The sequence below is a fragment of the Triticum aestivum genome, chromosome 4A (assembly GCF_018294505.1).
Source record: "Triticum aestivum cultivar Chinese Spring chromosome 4A, IWGSC CS RefSeq v2.1, whole genome shotgun sequence".
NCBI classification, from domain to species: Eukaryota; Viridiplantae; Streptophyta; class Magnoliopsida; order Poales; family Poaceae; genus Triticum; species Triticum aestivum.
The window spans coordinates 617,964,524-617,982,895 of NC_057803.1; the positions used below are offsets into that span (position 1 = coordinate 617,964,524).

The 18,372-nt window shown below is 44.1% G+C and overlaps 1 protein-coding gene across 1 annotated transcript; it reads right to left on the bottom strand.

Moving 5' to 3' along the window:
* Positions 1–1,173: 1,173 nt before the first annotated feature.
* Positions 1,174–16,442, bottom strand: LOC123084081 (probable pectinesterase 8). The gene is made up of 6 exons (XM_044505870.1): positions 16,025–16,442; positions 2,711–2,948; positions 2,459–2,624; positions 1,780–1,986; positions 1,443–1,702; positions 1,174–1,345 (listed from the first exon to the last, which is right to left on the bottom strand). Exons 1-6 carry the CDS (start codon positions 16,440–16,442, stop codon positions 1,174–1,176), a joined length of 1,461 nt encoding a protein of 486 aa, XP_044361805.1.
* Positions 16,443–18,372: the final 1,930 nt, after the last annotated feature.

Consider the following 18,372-nt stretch of genomic DNA (forward strand, 5'->3'; position numbering starts at 1 on the left):
CGGCCACTTCGAGTTGGACTAATTGAACACGCAACATATTCTAGCTTTGTACTACGAGGGAGGAAACCAACTGCCTAATATTTCGCCAATAGGACATGCTGATAGCAGGCAAGGCTGTTTTCAGTACCAAATACAGATGGTTCCTGTTCAGTATTATCGGGGCAAGAAGGTAGGGTTGATGTCAGAACACATGGTGACTTCGGTTTTCGAGTACCAAGTCTGAAACTCCAGGCTGAAAAACCTAGGTTTGACAATAGTTTGTTGTACCTTCGAATGCGTTGTTACGTGCCATTTTCCTTCCTGAAGGCTTTACTTGGAGATAGCTCGGACTTGCTTTACTGGGTGTGAACACCTGATCTAGCCTTTAGTGCTACTCCCTCCGCTCGGAATTACTCGTCCAAGAAATGAATGTATCTAGATGTATTTTAATTGTAGATACATTCATTTTTGTGACAAGTAATTCCAAACGGAGGGAGTATTTTCGACAATGCGTGGAGGCGCTTGTGTAAGCATCATTTCTTTCCTATAGGCGTTGTTTTTGCGAACCTTCCTTGCAGTCAGCGTGCTTTTTTGGGGGCAGCGGAGGGTGATGTTGATGCGTGTGTTTTATTGTCAGATATCCTGGTTCGGTGAATTGTGCCTCATACATGAGGGTAATAAAAAAACATCAACGGACGGGATAATAACTTCTCCCATGTATAGAAAACTCATTTAATAGTTAGAAAATAATCCTCTAGTAGCACGCCATTATTTATTCTATTTTCCCTGTTAGATGCTCCACATGCAGTCGCTTTAGTTACGTATGAATGGAACCTAATTATCCGTTTCCTTGAATACCAGATTTGCCTTTTGTAGATGAGAAAACCTATAGTAATACAAGAAGTTCATAGTTGCTTTTCCAGGGAAGGTCATCATGGCTAGTTTTATTAATAACCAAACAAATATACATCCTTCATTCCTCGAAATATGGTGCACAATAAATTAAATCAGGCAGGTTCACTCACAAGTCTGTGAGCCTTTTAAGCATGGTACAGTCCTCGGCCATTATTTATCCTTGGTATTCATTACATCTATAGAAGTTAAATCGACCGGCTAACATTTAGATAATTGGTTCGACTACTTTTTTCTTCTTCTTGGTAGCTGCAGTTATTTTTTACCCCTAGGGCTTTTCCTTCATGAGGTGATGAGCGCATCATCAAATGGCTTCAGCCAATCTTCTCCATCCACGTATGATGAGTTCAAGTAAGGCCGGACTTCATCATCAGTGAGGCTTCGAGAATATGGAACTCTTTCTGTACGCTTAGCACCTTCTCCTGTACACATGTATTCTCCATAGAATACGGTGCTGACAAATGAATGCAGTAAATATTAATACATTCTAAATTGCACACATGGGCAAAAATAATTGATAATAATAGAAATTAGTACTTGGTGTGACGTACCGTTGATTTGATGGTTTACCAAAGTCGCTCCACCCTTGAGAGGCAAGAATGTTGGAGATGTAAGTGTGAGCGAAGATAACACGCGAATACGGTCGATAAGCCCTTCCAAGCAATATTTCACTAGTGCCTTTAATGGTGCAATTTACGAATGAGAAACCTGTATGGTTTGCCTCGGATTCTCGGGCTTGCGCCGTGATTGCAGCGTTCACATTGCCCTTTATGGTAGGCTTTGCTTCTGCTATTGAATTCAATATGCAGTTCTGGAAGTGCAGGGGATATAATGATTAGAGACTCATTCAAAAATATTTTGCAATCATGGATGAACTCATTCAATCACCTCAAAAAGTGATCTTGCATTTCCAAATATGAAGTCCACAGAGCCTTCGATGAAGCAGTCCTTGAAGTAGTGGCGACCAACATCATCAAACAAGGTATCCTGTGCACCAAAGAATCCACATCCCCATAATGCTGCTTGGTCACCACTGAGCCTAATGGCAAGTGCTTGTCCACCCTCATCACCAGGTTTTGGCACTGGCGCTGAATTCTGAAAACACAATCCACGTTAAGGGCCCATCTGGATAACCAAAACTGAAAATACCGGAGAAGGAAATAAGTAGGCATAGACTATCATGTATTCTAGAAACTGACTGAACTTCAAAACATATAAAATAATTTTCAAGCAGTTGTATTTTGAAGGTTCACCAAATTGGAACACAGAAACTTTGGAGGCAAAATCCTTGAGAAAAGAGAAGATAGAGAATGCATCAGACATCTAAGAAAACTGGTTTGAGCTCATGTCTATATTCAGATGGAATCGGGGGAATAGGCAATCCACATAAATTTGGTAAATCCAATCCTATGGTCAGAATAAAAGAGCAGAGTAGGAAGAAGATCCAAGGATTAGAATCCTCTAAAATTCCTTACAAATTGAATAAATCAAAGCAGAGCCAAGGTTGCACTAATAAAGAAGGTTCCTGAATGGATAAGTAGCTACATGATAATACTATTTCTTTTACCTTGAAGCTTATGTTCTTGGCGATGAACCCTGCTGCCTTGATATCTACTGAACCACTAGAAGTCGTGCCACTTGAGGTCTTCGCTGTGTCGTTCCACACAATAAACGTATCCATTAAGCCTTGCCCTTGAAATGTGATGTTAGGCTTGGTGACTCTTACTTTTTCACTGAGAATAAAAGAGAGATAATGCTTTGAATTAGCAATTGTATAATGCGAGAACATAATAAATAAAGAAACAAGTTTCTTGCTTACAAGTATGTGCCCTTGTTAATCCACAGTATAGTTCTCTTTGAACTATTTTCTGGAATAGAATCAATTGCTCTTTGCACCTTAGTAAACCTGCAACACCCACTTGGATCGACGCATAAAACGGAAGTGGACATCGTGTCAGGCGGTGGAAAGTTGGCTGGGATTTTGGAATGACAATCAGGCATGGTACTTGCAGCACTGAATAGCAAAGATGTGGCACAGAACTGCGCAAGCAACAAAGCTAAAGAGGCAAACATAGTGGAACACATTTCAATTGGAAGAGGAGATGCCCTACTGACGAATGTTGATGAAACAAGTTGAGATGGGCTTGGTGCTCTCAATGGATGGCATGGCCTCCTTTTATATTGAGAAAACATGTAGCAATTGCAAGAAAACAGATTGGGTTTTCTTGTGCTCAAAAGGTTGTTCGACCGACCATGTGAGCAAGTTTATCAATTTTCCTAATTAGGTTCTGAAAAAACTTATATATACTGCAGGACAGCAGATTTAGCTTTCTTGTGTTTGATATGTTCCACCGACCATATATGTGAGCACATTTGGCTATTTTTAGCTAATTTTGTTCTGAGAAAACGTGTGGGTACTGCAAGATAGCAGATTCATTTAAGTTTCCTTGCAGACCACATGTATTGAATTGTGCATTATCTTATCTATCTATCTATACCTATGCCTGTACTAATTAGATACACCCATGAAATTCCCGTATTAATTGAATTTTACGAGCAAATAATCTGGTGGGACCAAATTATTACGGCATAGATCAACTCTTGAAATCCTCCATAAAAAATCTTGATTTTAAATAACTTCTATGTCAATTAATGGTTCAGATCTACCTGAATTCTATTACTACAAGGTTTGTGGTTCAGATCTATCCAAATTATATATTAGTATAAATAAGGTTTACCATTACCACATATTTATATCTATATCTATACCTCTATATCTATGTGAGCATATTTGGCTATTTTGTAGCTAATTTTGTTCTGAGAAAACGTGTGGGTACTGCAAGATAGCAGATTTGCAGACCACATGTGTTGAATTGTGCATTATCTTATCTATCTATCTATAGCTATGCCTGTACTAATAAGATACACCCATGAAATTCCCACATTAATAGAATTTTATGAGCAAATAATCTGGTGGGACCAAATTATTACGGCATAGATCAACTCTTGAAATCCTCCATAAAAAATCTTGATTTTAAATAACTTCTATGTCAATCTATCTAAATTAAAAAAATTATTTTATAGAACTTCTACCTCAATCTATCTAAAACTCCTGGCCTCTTTTTCTTTCTTATCCAAAAATAGAAGAAGACCTACGAAATCCCACCTCTCACGTATATCCTTTTTTTTGGCTCGCTTAGTCTCTCACGCTTCTCTCTTTGTATCTCACGCAACTCTCTCTCTCTCTCTCTCTCTCTCTCTCTCTCTCTCTCTCTCTCTCTCTCTCTCTCTCTCTCTCTCTCTCTCTCTCTCTCTCTCGTGTTTCATGCTTCTCTGTTTCTATCTCACGGACCTCTCTCTCATGTGTCCCATCCAAACTCTCAGGTCTGTCTCTCTTCTATTTATCTATATATCTATCTATATCTTTCTATTTTCTATTAATTAATCACAAAAGAGGAAAAAGAAGAAACTCTGGTTTTGTAGGTCCAAATTATAACTGTTCAGATCTATCTGAATTCTATTACTTAGATGGGAAGTAACTTTAGGTAGCAGACTGGCGCAAGGAAACTTGACTAGAAGTCTCCTTAGTGTACATGCAATATTACATAGTAGTTTCCTAGTAGTTTCTAGGAATATGCTTTGCAGGGTCATGGTAGCAGTCTCGTAAGTGATGTGCATGTTTGTGGTAATTTCTAGTGTGTGTATGCAGTGTGCACGGCCAGCCCTATAAAAGGACCCCAGGTCCTTCAGTTCTAATCAGGCCGATCCAAAGAAAGGTAACAAGAATTCAGCCAGCTTCAGTGCAATAGAAGAAACAATCAGCCTCAAGTTGTACTAGCACTCCAGCTCATGTATATGCGTGTGTGTTCTTCTAGTTCATACTAGCTGCAGTCTAGATCATCATTCCACTGCTTCGTTTGATCCTCGGAGCTTGCTAGTCGGTAGTTTGGGCAAACAATTTTTGCCTGGCAAACCTTGCCTCAAAAGCCGGGCAGCAAGACCACATAGTTGGATCTCAGGGGACGAGCATGTGAATGCAAACTATGAAACTAGCTAGTTTTACTCTTGCAAACAAGCAGGGACAGAGAACACGCAGCATTTCATTTGGAGTACAGAGATTGGACCATGAATAATGCATCTTTCTGAGAAAGCAAAAGAGAAGACACTTGCTCATCTTCAATACATCAAGCCTCGTATATCAATCTAACTATAAACTGAATATCGTCCTCTGTTTACTGATGCCATCCTCTATCCATATATGGGATGCAACGGCCTCCACTAACTTTTTGTTTCAACTAAATCCATATTGTCTTGTTCGGCCACTTAGAGTTGCACTAATTGAACGCACAACATATTCTAGCTTTGTACTATGAGGGATGAAACCAACTACCTAATATTTCGCCAATAGCACATGCTGATAGCACGCAAGGCTGTTTTCAGTACCAAATAGGCAAATACAGATGGTTCATGTTCAGTACCCATCTTCGACCCAGGATGCCAAATATTTGATCCACATGAAAGTAAAGAATCTCTATTTAGCCAAAAACAATACGGTAGTGCACAACTACAAAATTCTGATCACAATAACATATTAAAATTACAAATCAGTCACACTGGACATTTAGATACACATAATATGTGTGTCTTGTTGCCAGTAGTATCACTGTTCCTATCCAAGTGGAGTAACCCTTCTAAACCAAACTCAAGTGTCTTCTGTTCTATCTCAATTACCTGCAAAAGAATAGCAGAAAAAAATGTGAGAACTATCGACATGAGAAATCTATTATGGAAAACATTCAGACAAACCTTTATTTAAAATGACACTAATTAGCTCACCTGTAAAAAAATGACAAGTGCAAGGAACAATACACATCAACATCAGATTTTTCAGTTAACATGCACATTTTAGCAGCAGGCAGAAAAGGATTTGGCATGCAGAAAGAATACAGAAATAAATCAAATATAAATAATAACAGTTGAGATTGTTGGGGGAATATCTATCCTGGAAAATTAGAGCATCAATCAGTTACTATATCCTCCACTAGTTGAAGTTGTCTGCTCCCAAATTAGCTAGCTCTAACCTAACTAGATCTAGCCTTGTCAAGAAGAGTTTTGTCCACTTTTGATCTCCCTACTACATCCATATCTCCACCGCGTGTGCTCCATCTCGAGAGATAGGTCATTAAAAATTCATGCTTTTGCAAGAATGGAAATATGTGTATGTGTGTGCGATATGACATAATCGGGTGATATGATGGAAACTATGTGTGTAGCATGAGTTGACGCCGAATTGTGCTTGTGAGTTGCCTATGTTTTGCCGAAATGTTGATTTATTTTTGTTTCAGCGAATTCCGGGCAAACTCTAGATCTATATGTCCTATTTTTAGGGACGGTCATGCGGAATTTTTGTATGATGACTTTGATGCATGCACGTATTTTTATAATCAATTGCTTTATTATTACCATGCATGCGTTCATGATGGTCAGTGGAACGATGGTGGACAGGTGGTTGCGGTCCGTGGTGCAGGACATGAAAGAAAATAACCTGACAAAGGTTTTATGTCCGTGTCGAAGATGCATAGGAGGAGTTTGGCTCGACCCCTATGATGCGATGGCGCACCTGCTCATGACTGGTTTCATGGATGGCTATAGTCGGTGTATAATTGAAGATGAGGATGAGGATGATGTTGAGGACGGGGCAGGCAATGAAGACACGGAGCAATACGAAGAGATGATCGATAATGGTGGCGGGGAAGAGGCTGGACATGGCGGCGGAGAAGGGGTCGGACATGGTGGAGGAGAAGGTGCTGGACATGGCGGCGGAGAAGGGGCCGGACATGGTGGCAGAGAGAACGTGGACTCCACGCAGCGGCGTTCGTAAGTTCAATCATGCGGGACCCTCGTGTTCAAGCACTGCTTCGCAAGGAGACGAGTACTGATAGAGCTGCTTCTAGAGATGAGGACAAGGTGCAGCAACTGGTGGTAGACTCGAACACTCCATTGTATGATGGTTGCAATCCTGAGGTGACACGCTTGAGTTTCACGCTCCAACTCCTTAAGACAAAGGCTAAAACCAAATGGACCGACACTAGCCTTGATGAGCATCTCAAGTACCTAAAGGATGTTCTTCCCACGGGGAACCTATGTCCTACTAGTGTGGATGAGGCCAAGAAGATCGTGTGCCCTCTTGATCTGCCGCACGTTAGATACCATGCATGCATCAACGATTGCATAATTTATCGGAAGGAGCATGTGGAAAAAGCAAGCTGTCCGGTGTGCAATGCTTCTCGATACAAGAAGACCGGGAAGAAATCTCCCCAGAAAGCTGTATGGTACTTACCGATCACTCTCCGTCTCCAGTGGTATTTCATAGACCCCAAGGAAGCAAAGCTCATGCGATGGCACGCGGAGAGGAAGAAGCCCGACGATGGAGATGATCCGAAGCTGAGACACATCAAGGATGGAAGCTAGTGGAGAGCGTTGAACGGCTCCTATGGGTATTTCGAATGTGATGCAAGGAACATCGTGCTCGGCGCTTGTACCAATAGCATGAATCCGTTTGGCAACTAGAACACCAACCATAGCACATGGCCCGTGTTTGTATGGATGTACAACCTCCCCCTAGTTGTGCATGAAGTCGAAGTACATTCACATGAGCATGCTGATTGAAGGGCCAAAACAACCAAGAAATAATATTAATCTGTATCTGGGGCTACTTCAAGAGGAGTTAGACACGTTATGGAAAACACCGACCAAGACATGGGACGCCAGCAAAGGCGAGTATTTCTACATGAGAGCCGCGCTGATCACGACGGTGCATGACTATCTCGATTACAGATATGTCGCAGGCCAGGTGTGCCATGGATATTGTGGATGCACGTGGTGCATGGATGATACGACATCTCAATAGCTAACGTCAAGGAAAGATGGCGGGTCTGGGAAAATCGTGTACATGGGGCATCCAAGATGGATCGATCAGGACGACCCGTGGAGAAACCGTGGAGATCTATTTAATGGTCACACTGAGCATCAAGGACCTCAACGTAAACGGAGCGGCGCCAAAATCGATGAGCTATTGAAAAACTAGGAACAACGCCCCGCGCCGGAAAAGATGATGAAAAAGGCACCGGAGCCGCTGCTGAAGGTATGGAACACGAGGTCTGTGTTCTGTGACTTGAAGTACTGGCACAAACTCGACACACCTCATTGCCTTGATCAAATGCATATCTGTAAGAATGTCCTTGAGAGCTTGCTCGCGACACTGATGAACATGCCGGATAAGACCAAGGATGAGCCGAAGGCAAGAAAAGACTTGCAAGATTTGGAAATCAGGGAAGATCTGCACATGCCGCCCCGTAAAAAGTCAGACGAGACGGAGACAGAGACAGAGGCGCGGGAGAAGAAGGGCAAAAAAGTAAAGGAAGAGGATTATTTCCCCCCTTCTTTCTTCACCTTAAGTCAGGCTGAGATCGATCAATTCTTTAAGTGCCTTACCAGAGTCAAAGTTAGTTCCGATTACTGTGGCAAGATAAGCAGATATCTAGACACGAACAAGAAAAGGTTCAGCGGGATGAAGTACCATGACTATCATGTGATGATGATGCAGATACTACTTGTTGCCCTTAGAGGGATAATGGACAAGCACGTCCGTGACATGCTTATTGGTCTCTGCAACTTTTTCGACGTCATCTCTCGAAAGTCGATTAGTGTGAAGCAGCTCCGAAGGCTACAGGAAGAAACAGTTGTGATACTGAATGAGCTTGAAATGTACTTCTCGCCCGCGTTCTTTGACGTCATGGTGCATCTGCGTGTCCATATTGTGGACGACATAATAGACCTGGGGCCGTCATTCCTGCAAAACATGATGCCGTTTGATAGGATGAATGGGATCATCAAAGGATTCGTTCGCAACATGTCCCGTCTGGATGGAAGCATCGTCCAGGGCTATCTGACACAAGAGTGCATCTCTTTCTGCGAGAATTTTCTATATGGCGCAGACCAGCCGCCTGGTGTTGGTGTTGGTTTGCCCGTTAACAAGCACGATGGGAGGCTTGAAGGAGAAGGTCACTCCAATGGTCGCAGGGAACTGCACGTGGCATACTCAGGTCGACGCAAGGACTTCGACAGAGAAAACTTGGTAGTTCTACAACACCTAGACGAGGTAGATCCTTTCATGGCACTGCACAAAGAAATTATCGCAAAGAAGTATCGTGACTGGGGGGTATGCAGGACGAACGCTGAAGTTACTAAAGAGCACAACTCCACTTTCCTGCATTGGTTCAAAGAGCATATTATTGCTAATCCCCCGGAAGAGGGATCTAAGGACGGATTGCTCATATATGCCTTAGCACATGGCCACTCGCCCAATCGCGTCACCTATCAGGCATACGATATCAATGGATACACGTTCTACATGGAGGCTAAAGATATGGACAATGATGATCAGAACTCGGGGGTGATGATAGAATGCATGACCTGCAGCGACAATGGCGCAATTGAGAAATTTTACAGAAGGGTCGAGGAGATCTAGGATCTCGACTACTCTGGACTGCATCATGCGACGATGTTCCATGTCAGATGGGCTAAGAATGTCGAAAGAGAAAACCGGGTATTTCACTACCATGACTATACCCGATGCTAAGAGCTCTACCGTGAACGCTATCGCAAAAAACGAGCCATGGGTACACGCTAAGCACGTGACACAATGCTTCTTCATAAACGACCCGTGCAATCCTAGTTGTGTTGTCGTGAGGAGAGGCAAAAGGAACAACATTGGAATGGATGGAGTCGCCAATGAGGAAGACTACGACCAGTACGACAACCCAATGAGGGAAGATGACGATGATGATGAAGTATACGTCAAAAGAAGAATCAATACTACATTACCTAAGAAAGATCGTACTCCATGGAAAAGGAAAAGTCACAATGAGGGGCTCAATTATTTTTTAACAAACAAGAAGGGAAAGAAGCTCACTCAAAAAAACGTCAACGCTGAGGAACCATATGTTATCAGTCAAATGATGTAATATATATGTTCCTATTTTGTGTACACACCTAGCCATTATGCATGAGTCAAAGATGTAATATATATGTTCCTATTTTGTATACATACTTAACCGTCAAATGATGCAATATATATCGCCTTAGTTGTATACATTGTATCACCTTCCCTTCGTTCACTGCTCTCAGAAAAAAGGAAAAGAAAAGTGATAGAAAATAAAGGAAAAGAAAATAGAAGAAACAAACAGGACAACTGCTATAGGTACTGGTTATAGAAGTAGCGCTTTTCTAAAAAAGAGCTACAGCTAGTCAATGTAGCGGTAGCGTTTTCCCTATAAAAACGCTATAGCTAGCTGTAATAGCAGTAGTGCTGTCTGGATAAACGTGCTATAGCTAACTTAGCTATAGCCCGGAACGCGCTACTGCTACGTCGACTTAACCCCCCAAATCCTCACTCTCTTTGCTTCTTCCCGCCTCTGCTTTTCCCCCCAAATCCTGACTCTCTCTTCCATGTGTCGTCATCGCCGGAGCCCTAACCCCGGCGCTCGCCCCCGCCCCCGGCACTCGCCCCCGACCCCGGTGCTCCACCCCGTCCCGGAGCTCGCCCCTGACCCCGGCGCTGGGCCTCGACCCTGACGCGCCACGCCTCCCTCTTCTGCTTCCTCCCCTCCCAACCTCGGCCGTCGTCGGGCCTGCCTCCTCGCCCCTGCACCCTTTGTAAGCCATAGGTTAATTTACTTAGGTTTTAGTTAGGGCAGTAGGTTAATTAGGTTATCTATTTAGTTATGAATTTAGCTAGGTTTTTATGAACCATAGGTTTCAAATTAGGACAGAAATTTAGGGTTAAGCAATTGTAGTTAAAAGAAAAGGAAGAATTCATTATATAGGTTTCTTGCATTTTTTTGGTTTAAGTAATTGTTGCTATTTAAATTTTATAGTGCTAGTTAGTTAACTAGAATTAGTTTAAGCAATTGTCCAAATCAACATCCCTTCTTAAAGCAAAATTTTTTAGTTTCAAATTTAGGTAGGCTAAATTTACTTGGAATTATGAATTTGGACATGTCATATTTGGAATTTGGACATGCCATTTGGACATGTGATGTTTTGGATATGTCATATTTGGAAAATGATGATTATGTGCGGGGTAAATGATCCGAGTGGCCTATGTTACGCCGGAATGTTGATGCATTTCCGTTCCTGTGAATTTCAGGCGCTCGATATGTCCACTTTTTAGCAAAGGTCATGCCGAAATTTTCCATGAATTTTGGCATGACATGTGCTAGATAGTAGGCATATCGAGTGTCGGGAGTTGCTGGGAAATGACATTCCGGCAAACATAGATCTTTTTATGTCATTTCTCATTTTTTTCATAGTTTTAGAATTAAACGAGGAGACTTAATCATAGGAAACATATCGAACAACAAAGAAACCGGGCCTTCTGACCAAGATGCAGACGAGATGGATTATGATGGTGAACAAGAGTACCTCAAATTTTTGTCTGCTAAGCACAGTCAAGGTTTGCAGGTCGGCCTCGATGATGGTACTGACACCGACATCGACACCGACGGCGCCGACACCGATGGCGGCCCCGAGACTGGCGGGGAAGGTACCGGCGCCAATGCCGCTACCGAAAAGAAGAAGCAGAAGAAGCAGAGGATACGAAAACATAACAAACTTGGCATTGGACGACTGGTGATCACAAAGCTGGCACCTGGAAAGTTTGAGCCATTAGAGCCGGAAGAACCTCGCAAGTACTATGGGAACCAAGTAGGATGCATCCTACGGGAATGCACGAGCATCAACGATGATGACTTAAGGAGTAAAGAACATTTGAGTCAGTTGCTCCTGACATAGTTGCACAAGAGATTCAAGTTCCACGACCGGGATGATAGCATAGAACAACCGTGGGATCATCCGGAGATGAAAAAGATTAACAATCATGCCATGGGCATGTTCAGCAATGATTTGGCCTCCTGGAAAGGGAGGGTGAAACGAGTTATTGAAGCTGAGGAACCCCTGTCCAAGATTCTGGAGGAAAATCTGACACTTACGGAAGAGGAGTTTGAAAAGTTCAAGGACACTTGTGCTACCGAGGCAGCCAAGGCTAAGGCTGCAAAATTCAAGAGCCTTCAGCAAAGGAACACGGAGAAGCATCGCCTCAGAAGTCATGGCTACCTCGGTAAAAGGCTCATATGGGATAAGGAGGACGCAGAACATGAAGCCGCGGGTCTCCTAGACCCCTTCGCAAAGTTCACCAACCCCTTGGAGCGTGACTTCATGAGGGACCGCTATAAGTGGGACAAGGAAAAGAAGGTTTTTTACACGAACCAAATCACGAGGAGATTGATTAGAATACTGATAATTATTCTTTTACCACCTTACATTTAGCTCCAGATCAAGTCGACTACACATTCGTTAACGGTTCACGTTCCTTCTGTAGGAGAAGCAACACCAGCTTGCAGCCGAAAGCCCTACTTCTCCGATGAGGCTGAAGTGGGACACCCCTCTCAACCGGCCATTGAATGAACTTAAGGGACTCCCTTTGGGCCAGTGGACGCAATATGGACGTGTGCACGGCGTCGGAGACGGCGCCACGTGGAAGGTGTTTTACAACGAGCGCCCGGAGGCCAAGAAGCAGAAAAAAAGTTTTGTCAAGTGGACATCGACGAGAAGGTGAAGCTTGCGTTCGAGAAAAAAGCAGCCGAGGACGCGAAAAATCAGCCGAGGAGAAAAATGAGTTGCTACAGCAGGCAGTCAATGCAGCTGTAACTGCATGCAGAAATGATTTCGCTACTAACTTGGTCCCGGCTATCATCAACTAGACGAAGGAAAATCCAGACAAGATGGTACATAATTTTTCGTTGCCCAGTTTCGTCGCGAGCAACTCCGTGAACACCACCACACCATCACCTGCTCACGCAATCGGGCCTGATCTCGCACCCGCACCCGTACCCACTCATAGCAGCCCGTCCTCAGTCTCTAGCGCGTTAGGCGGGCCTTCGTCTTTGGCTGAGCTCGACGCCCTCACGGTAATTACATGTCGCACGAACATATATATCCAGAATATTCCACTTCTGTCGCCTTTCGGATGTTTTACGCCGCAGACATGTGTTTGCAGGCCGACGAAACCCCATGCACCGTACTCTACTTGATCAAAGGCCGAAAGGTGGACATGGGAAAGGGGATGATAACGAAGCCCTTGGAACTCACGTTCCACAGCCAGCCGATGCCCGTTGGGCACTTCAGGGTGACCTTGTCGAATGTGACATCGGGGCACAAGGATTTGCCTCCTCTAGTATGCCTAGGGGGAGAGGACGACGAGACCCCGATGCGGATTGGAAGCTGCAAGGGTTGGGTGCTTCTATGGCCGAAGAATCTTCTTCCCCTGGAGCCGGCCGAGAGCACACCAATAACCACACATCAACAAGCATGTATGGAGACCACCACCCCGCCTACACAATTACCAGCTCCTGTAGTGCCGGGTGAGAGCGGCGGACGACGTGATGAAGAGGGTCCAATAGTACTGGCTGATGTAATCGGTCCCGTAGAACAAAGGATGGATGATGAGACGGAGTAGACGGAGGACCCAATGGGTTTCCTCAATACAGGCGCATATAATGGTGACTTAGATATGATGAGTCAACCGTATGACAAATCGGGCTATCAGCATGCTGATGGGGATATGGATAATCTGCCCGGGCAGGAACGTCCTAGCAGGGATTGCAAGAAGTCTCTCTTCATGAAATCCTCACAGGACACGCCTGAAGATGCCGCCTCAACACAGCTTGATATGCCTCAAGTAGCACTGAGACGATTTTTGGGTGTCCCTGATCTTTCACCGGCGCAAAGAGCTAGCAGATTAGAATTGATCGGAAGCAGATGAATTAAAGCAAACCAGATAAGATGTGTACGGGCGGAAGTACTGGGCTAGGGCGAAGTAGTACTGCAGCTAGATTAGATGGATGGATTATGCTAATGATGATCAGCGGCGGCGGCGGCGTAATTAGCCAGATGGAGTTCACAAACTAGTTGTAGTAGATGGAAAAAAAGGACTGGATCGCTCCTTGAAGAACAAGAACCGAACGAAGCTATGCCCTGGAGATCAAGTCACCAAAACACATGCGATCACCGATCCAATTCATGGAACGCAGGAACACAGAGGGGCACTCATCATCAGATGCCTTTTTGAGTATTTTTCTTGACCAAAAAAACTAAAACCTAACCTTAGACAACGCTGCACCCCTTGCTTAAATAGGTGGTGCATAACGCCTGGGCCAAGCCCGACTCACATCACGACACGGACCGGACTCAACAAAAATACTAGAAAACACACTGCAGGATAAAAATAATACACCATAATAAAACTATGAGACCTTCACGTAAGCTTGCTTTTCTGGCTAAACTTGTAGTAGTTGCTTGGGGTTCTAAAGCAAGGCTCCACTTCATCCAAAGGGATTGTATTAGCAGGCATCTCTTCAATTATAACTCTGGTGATACTTGGATCCCTGAATACTGACTTTTGACTTCCTTGGATAGTACGTGAGCAAGGCGTGGAGCCTAATATACCTCTTTGATTAGTTGAATGCAACACCTTCCTTTGACGTAGAGCCGGAACCACGTACTTCTGCATCTCTTTTTCATAGCCAGCCTCTCTTTTGAAAATATTCTACTTCGCAGCAATGAGGGAATAATAGGTGTACGAGCGGTGACCGTATCATCCTCTCCTCCTTCAAGCAAAACCGTCCTCGGTTTTGGGACACTCTTCAAAATTTCCTTGCATACAAACATATGATCAATCTTGATAGCATTATTACCCATGGGCTGCAGCACACGTTTGATGCCAACATCTCGAAACACACGTAAGTGTTGGACCTCCCCTCATGTATAGCATTGCGATCATATTGCCATGGACGACCCAATAGTAATTGACACACATCCATTGGCACAACATCGCAAATCACCTCATCGTAATATGTGCCAACATTGAACTTTACGCGTACCTTGTGAGTCACCTTCAAACGTCCGGAGTTGTAGAACCACTCAATGCAATGTGGCTATGGATGTGGCCATGCCTTCAGTCCTAAAGCATCCACCACACGCTTGCTTATGATGTTGGTGTAGCTCCCTCCATCAATAATCAACTTGCAACACTTGTTTTTGATCTTGCATTGTGACTGAAAAATTTTCCACCGCTGTCCCGAACTTGGAATTTGATCCTCTTTAGCTCGCTGCACCATGATGCATGGCAGATCATCATAATCTAAAGGATAGCACATGATAGGATTAGATTCACTTTCCCCTTCCTTGGGCTCATCAGACTCTGAGTCAATTTTGTCTTCGGAAACATATCCATCATTAACAAGGAGCACTCTCTTCTTGTTCGGACAATCAATGCGTTTGTGTCCCCTACCTCCACGTGTGTAACAAACAATCTCACTAGTACGCATAACAGACTGCGCACTTGAATCAGCCCTTGAAACCACTTTGCTCGCGGCCATAGATTCTTTGCTCATCTCCTTGTGATCGGTAGCAGCTGACCTATAGGATGAAGCTGGCTTGACATTATCATCGTCATGCGAATAGGAACGTCGCCCCATGCTGAAATTGGTGCGGCCTTTGGAAACTTGCTTGGCTTTGACCCACTGTTCGGCACGCTCCGCTTGATGAAGAAGCTCTTGCATATCATTATACTGCATCAAATCAACACGGTTACGTATATGCTCATTCAGCCCCTCAAAGAAGCGTGTCATTGTTGCATCATCAGACTCATGCACATTAGTTCTGATCATCAGAACTTGCATCCCTTAGTAATACTCATCCACCGTCATGGCTCCTTGAACAAGACGGCGAAGCTTTGTGTGTTGCTCCTTCTGAAAATAAGCTGGCACAAAGCGAGCACGCATTGTACGCTTCATCTCACGCCATGACTCTGGTCGTGCGTCATTGCGGTTGAGCTGATCCCACCAAATTAATGCATAACCTGAAAATTCAAGAGAAGCAAAACGAATCTTCCGCTCTTCGGAGTAACGGTGATTATCAAAAATTTGCTCCACACGCATCTCCCACTCAAGATACTCCTCGGGACCGGCCTTGCCTGTGAACGAAGGTATAGTAATTTTTATTCTACCAATACCTCCGTCCTCGTCCTCATCGCGGCGCCGCCTTGGTCCATCATCACGGGGACGAGCATCATGTCGTGGTCGGCGAGGCAAGTTGCCGCGAGCATCAGAACCATCCTCGGACTCAGCATCATTGTCGTCGTTGGCAACGTCCGCGTCACGGACATGTCGAGGTGCTCGCTGCTGCAGGGCATGTTGTTCCCTCGCTGGAGCAGCCGCGCCGGCTGCCCTTGTCTCTAGGCGACGGAGGGCTGCTTGCATAGCCTGGAACCCGTCGGTCACCGTCTCGTCGAGGGCCTTCATGCGGTTGTCGAAGTGCTGGTATGTAGCCTTGAACATAGCACGGACACCTGGGTCCAGATCGGGACCATATTGCGGCGGCCCGTCATCCTCCCTCACCTCATCCTCGTCACGCTTGCTTGCGGTTGACATCGCGCGCAGTGATAAACCTGGCGCTCTCTGATACCAGTTGATATGCCTCAAGTAGCACTGAGACGATTTTTGGGTGTCCCTGATCTTTCACCGGCGCAAAGAGCTAACAGATTAGAATTGATCGGAAGCAGATGAATTAAAACAAACCAGATAAGATGTGTACGGGCTGAAGTACTGGGCTAGGGCGTAGTAGTACTGCAGCTAGATTAGATGGATGGATTATGCTAATGATGATCAGCGGCGGCGGTGGCGTAATTAGCCAGATGGAGTTCACGAACTAGTTGTAGTAGATGGAAAAAAAAGGACTGGATCGCTCCTTGAAGAACAAGAACCGAACGAAGCTATGCCCTGGAGATCAAGTCGCCAAAACACATGCGATCACCGATCCAATTCATGGAACGCAGGAACACAGAGGGGCGCTCATCATCAGATGCCTTTCTGAGTATTTTTCTTGACCAAAAAAACTAAAACCTAACCTTAGACAATGCTCCACCCCTTGCTTAAATAGGTGGTGCATAACGCCTGGGCCAAGCCCGACTCACATCATGACACGGACCGGACTCAACAAAAATACTAGAAAACACACTGCAGGATAAAAATAATACACCATAATAAAACTATGAGACCTTCACGTAAGCTTGCTTTTCTGGCTAAACTTGTAGTAGTTGCTTGGGGTTCTAAAGCAAGGCTCCACTTCATCCAAAGGGATTGTATTAGCAGGCATCTCTTCAATTATAACTCTGGTGATACTTGGATCCCTGAATACTGACTTTTGACTTCCTTGGATAGTACGTGAGCAAGGCATGGAGCCTAATATACCTCTTTGATTAGTTGAATGCAACACCTTCCTTTGACGTAGAGCCGGAACCACGTACTTCTGCATCTCTTTTTCATAGCCAGCCTCTCGCTTTGAAAATATTCTACTTCGCAGCAATGAGGGAATAATAGGTGTACGAGCGGTGACCGTATCACAGCTCAACTAGCCTAAGGTTGTATAGTGCTTAAGGAAGGGTCTGGAAGATGTGCCCAAGAAAAAGGAGAGGAAGAGAACGGGGTAGATAGCTGCCTCCTGAAAAAATATGCCATAGAGGCAATAATAAAGTTGTTATTTATATTTACTTATATCATGATAAATGTTTATTATTCATGCTAGAATTGTATTAACCGGAAACTTGATACATGTGTGAATACATAGACAAAACAAAGTGTCCCTAGTATGCCTCTACTAGACTAGCTCGTTAATCAAAGATGGTTAAGTTTCCTGACCATAGACATGTGATGTCATTTGATGAACGGGATCACATCATTAGGAGAATGATGTGATGGATAAGATCCATCCGTTAGCTTAGCATAATGAACGTTCAGTTTTATTGCTATTGCTTTCTTCATGACTTATGCATATTCCTCTGACTATGAGATTATGCAACTCCCGAATACCGGAGGAACACCTTGTGTGCTATCAAACGTCACAACGTAACTGGGTGATTATAAAGATGCTCTACAGGTGTCTCCTAAGGTCTTTGTTGGGTTGGCATAGATCAAGAATAGGATTTGTCACTCCGTGTATCGGAGAGGTATCTCTGGGCCCTCTCGGTAATGCACATCACTATAAGCCTTGCAAGCAATGTGATTAATGAGTTAGTTGCGGGATGATGCATTACAAAACGAGTAAAGAGACTTGCCAGTAACGAGATTGCACTAGGTATGATGATACCGACGATCGAATCTCGGGCAAGTAACATACCGATGACAAAGGGAATGACGTATGTTGTTATGCGGTTTGACCGATAAAGATCTTCGTAGAATATGTAGGAACCAATACGAGCATCCAGGTTCCGCTGTTGGTTATTGACTAGAGATGTGTCTTGGTCATGTCTACATAGTTCTCGAACCCGTAGGGTCTGCACGCTTAACATTCGATGACGATTTA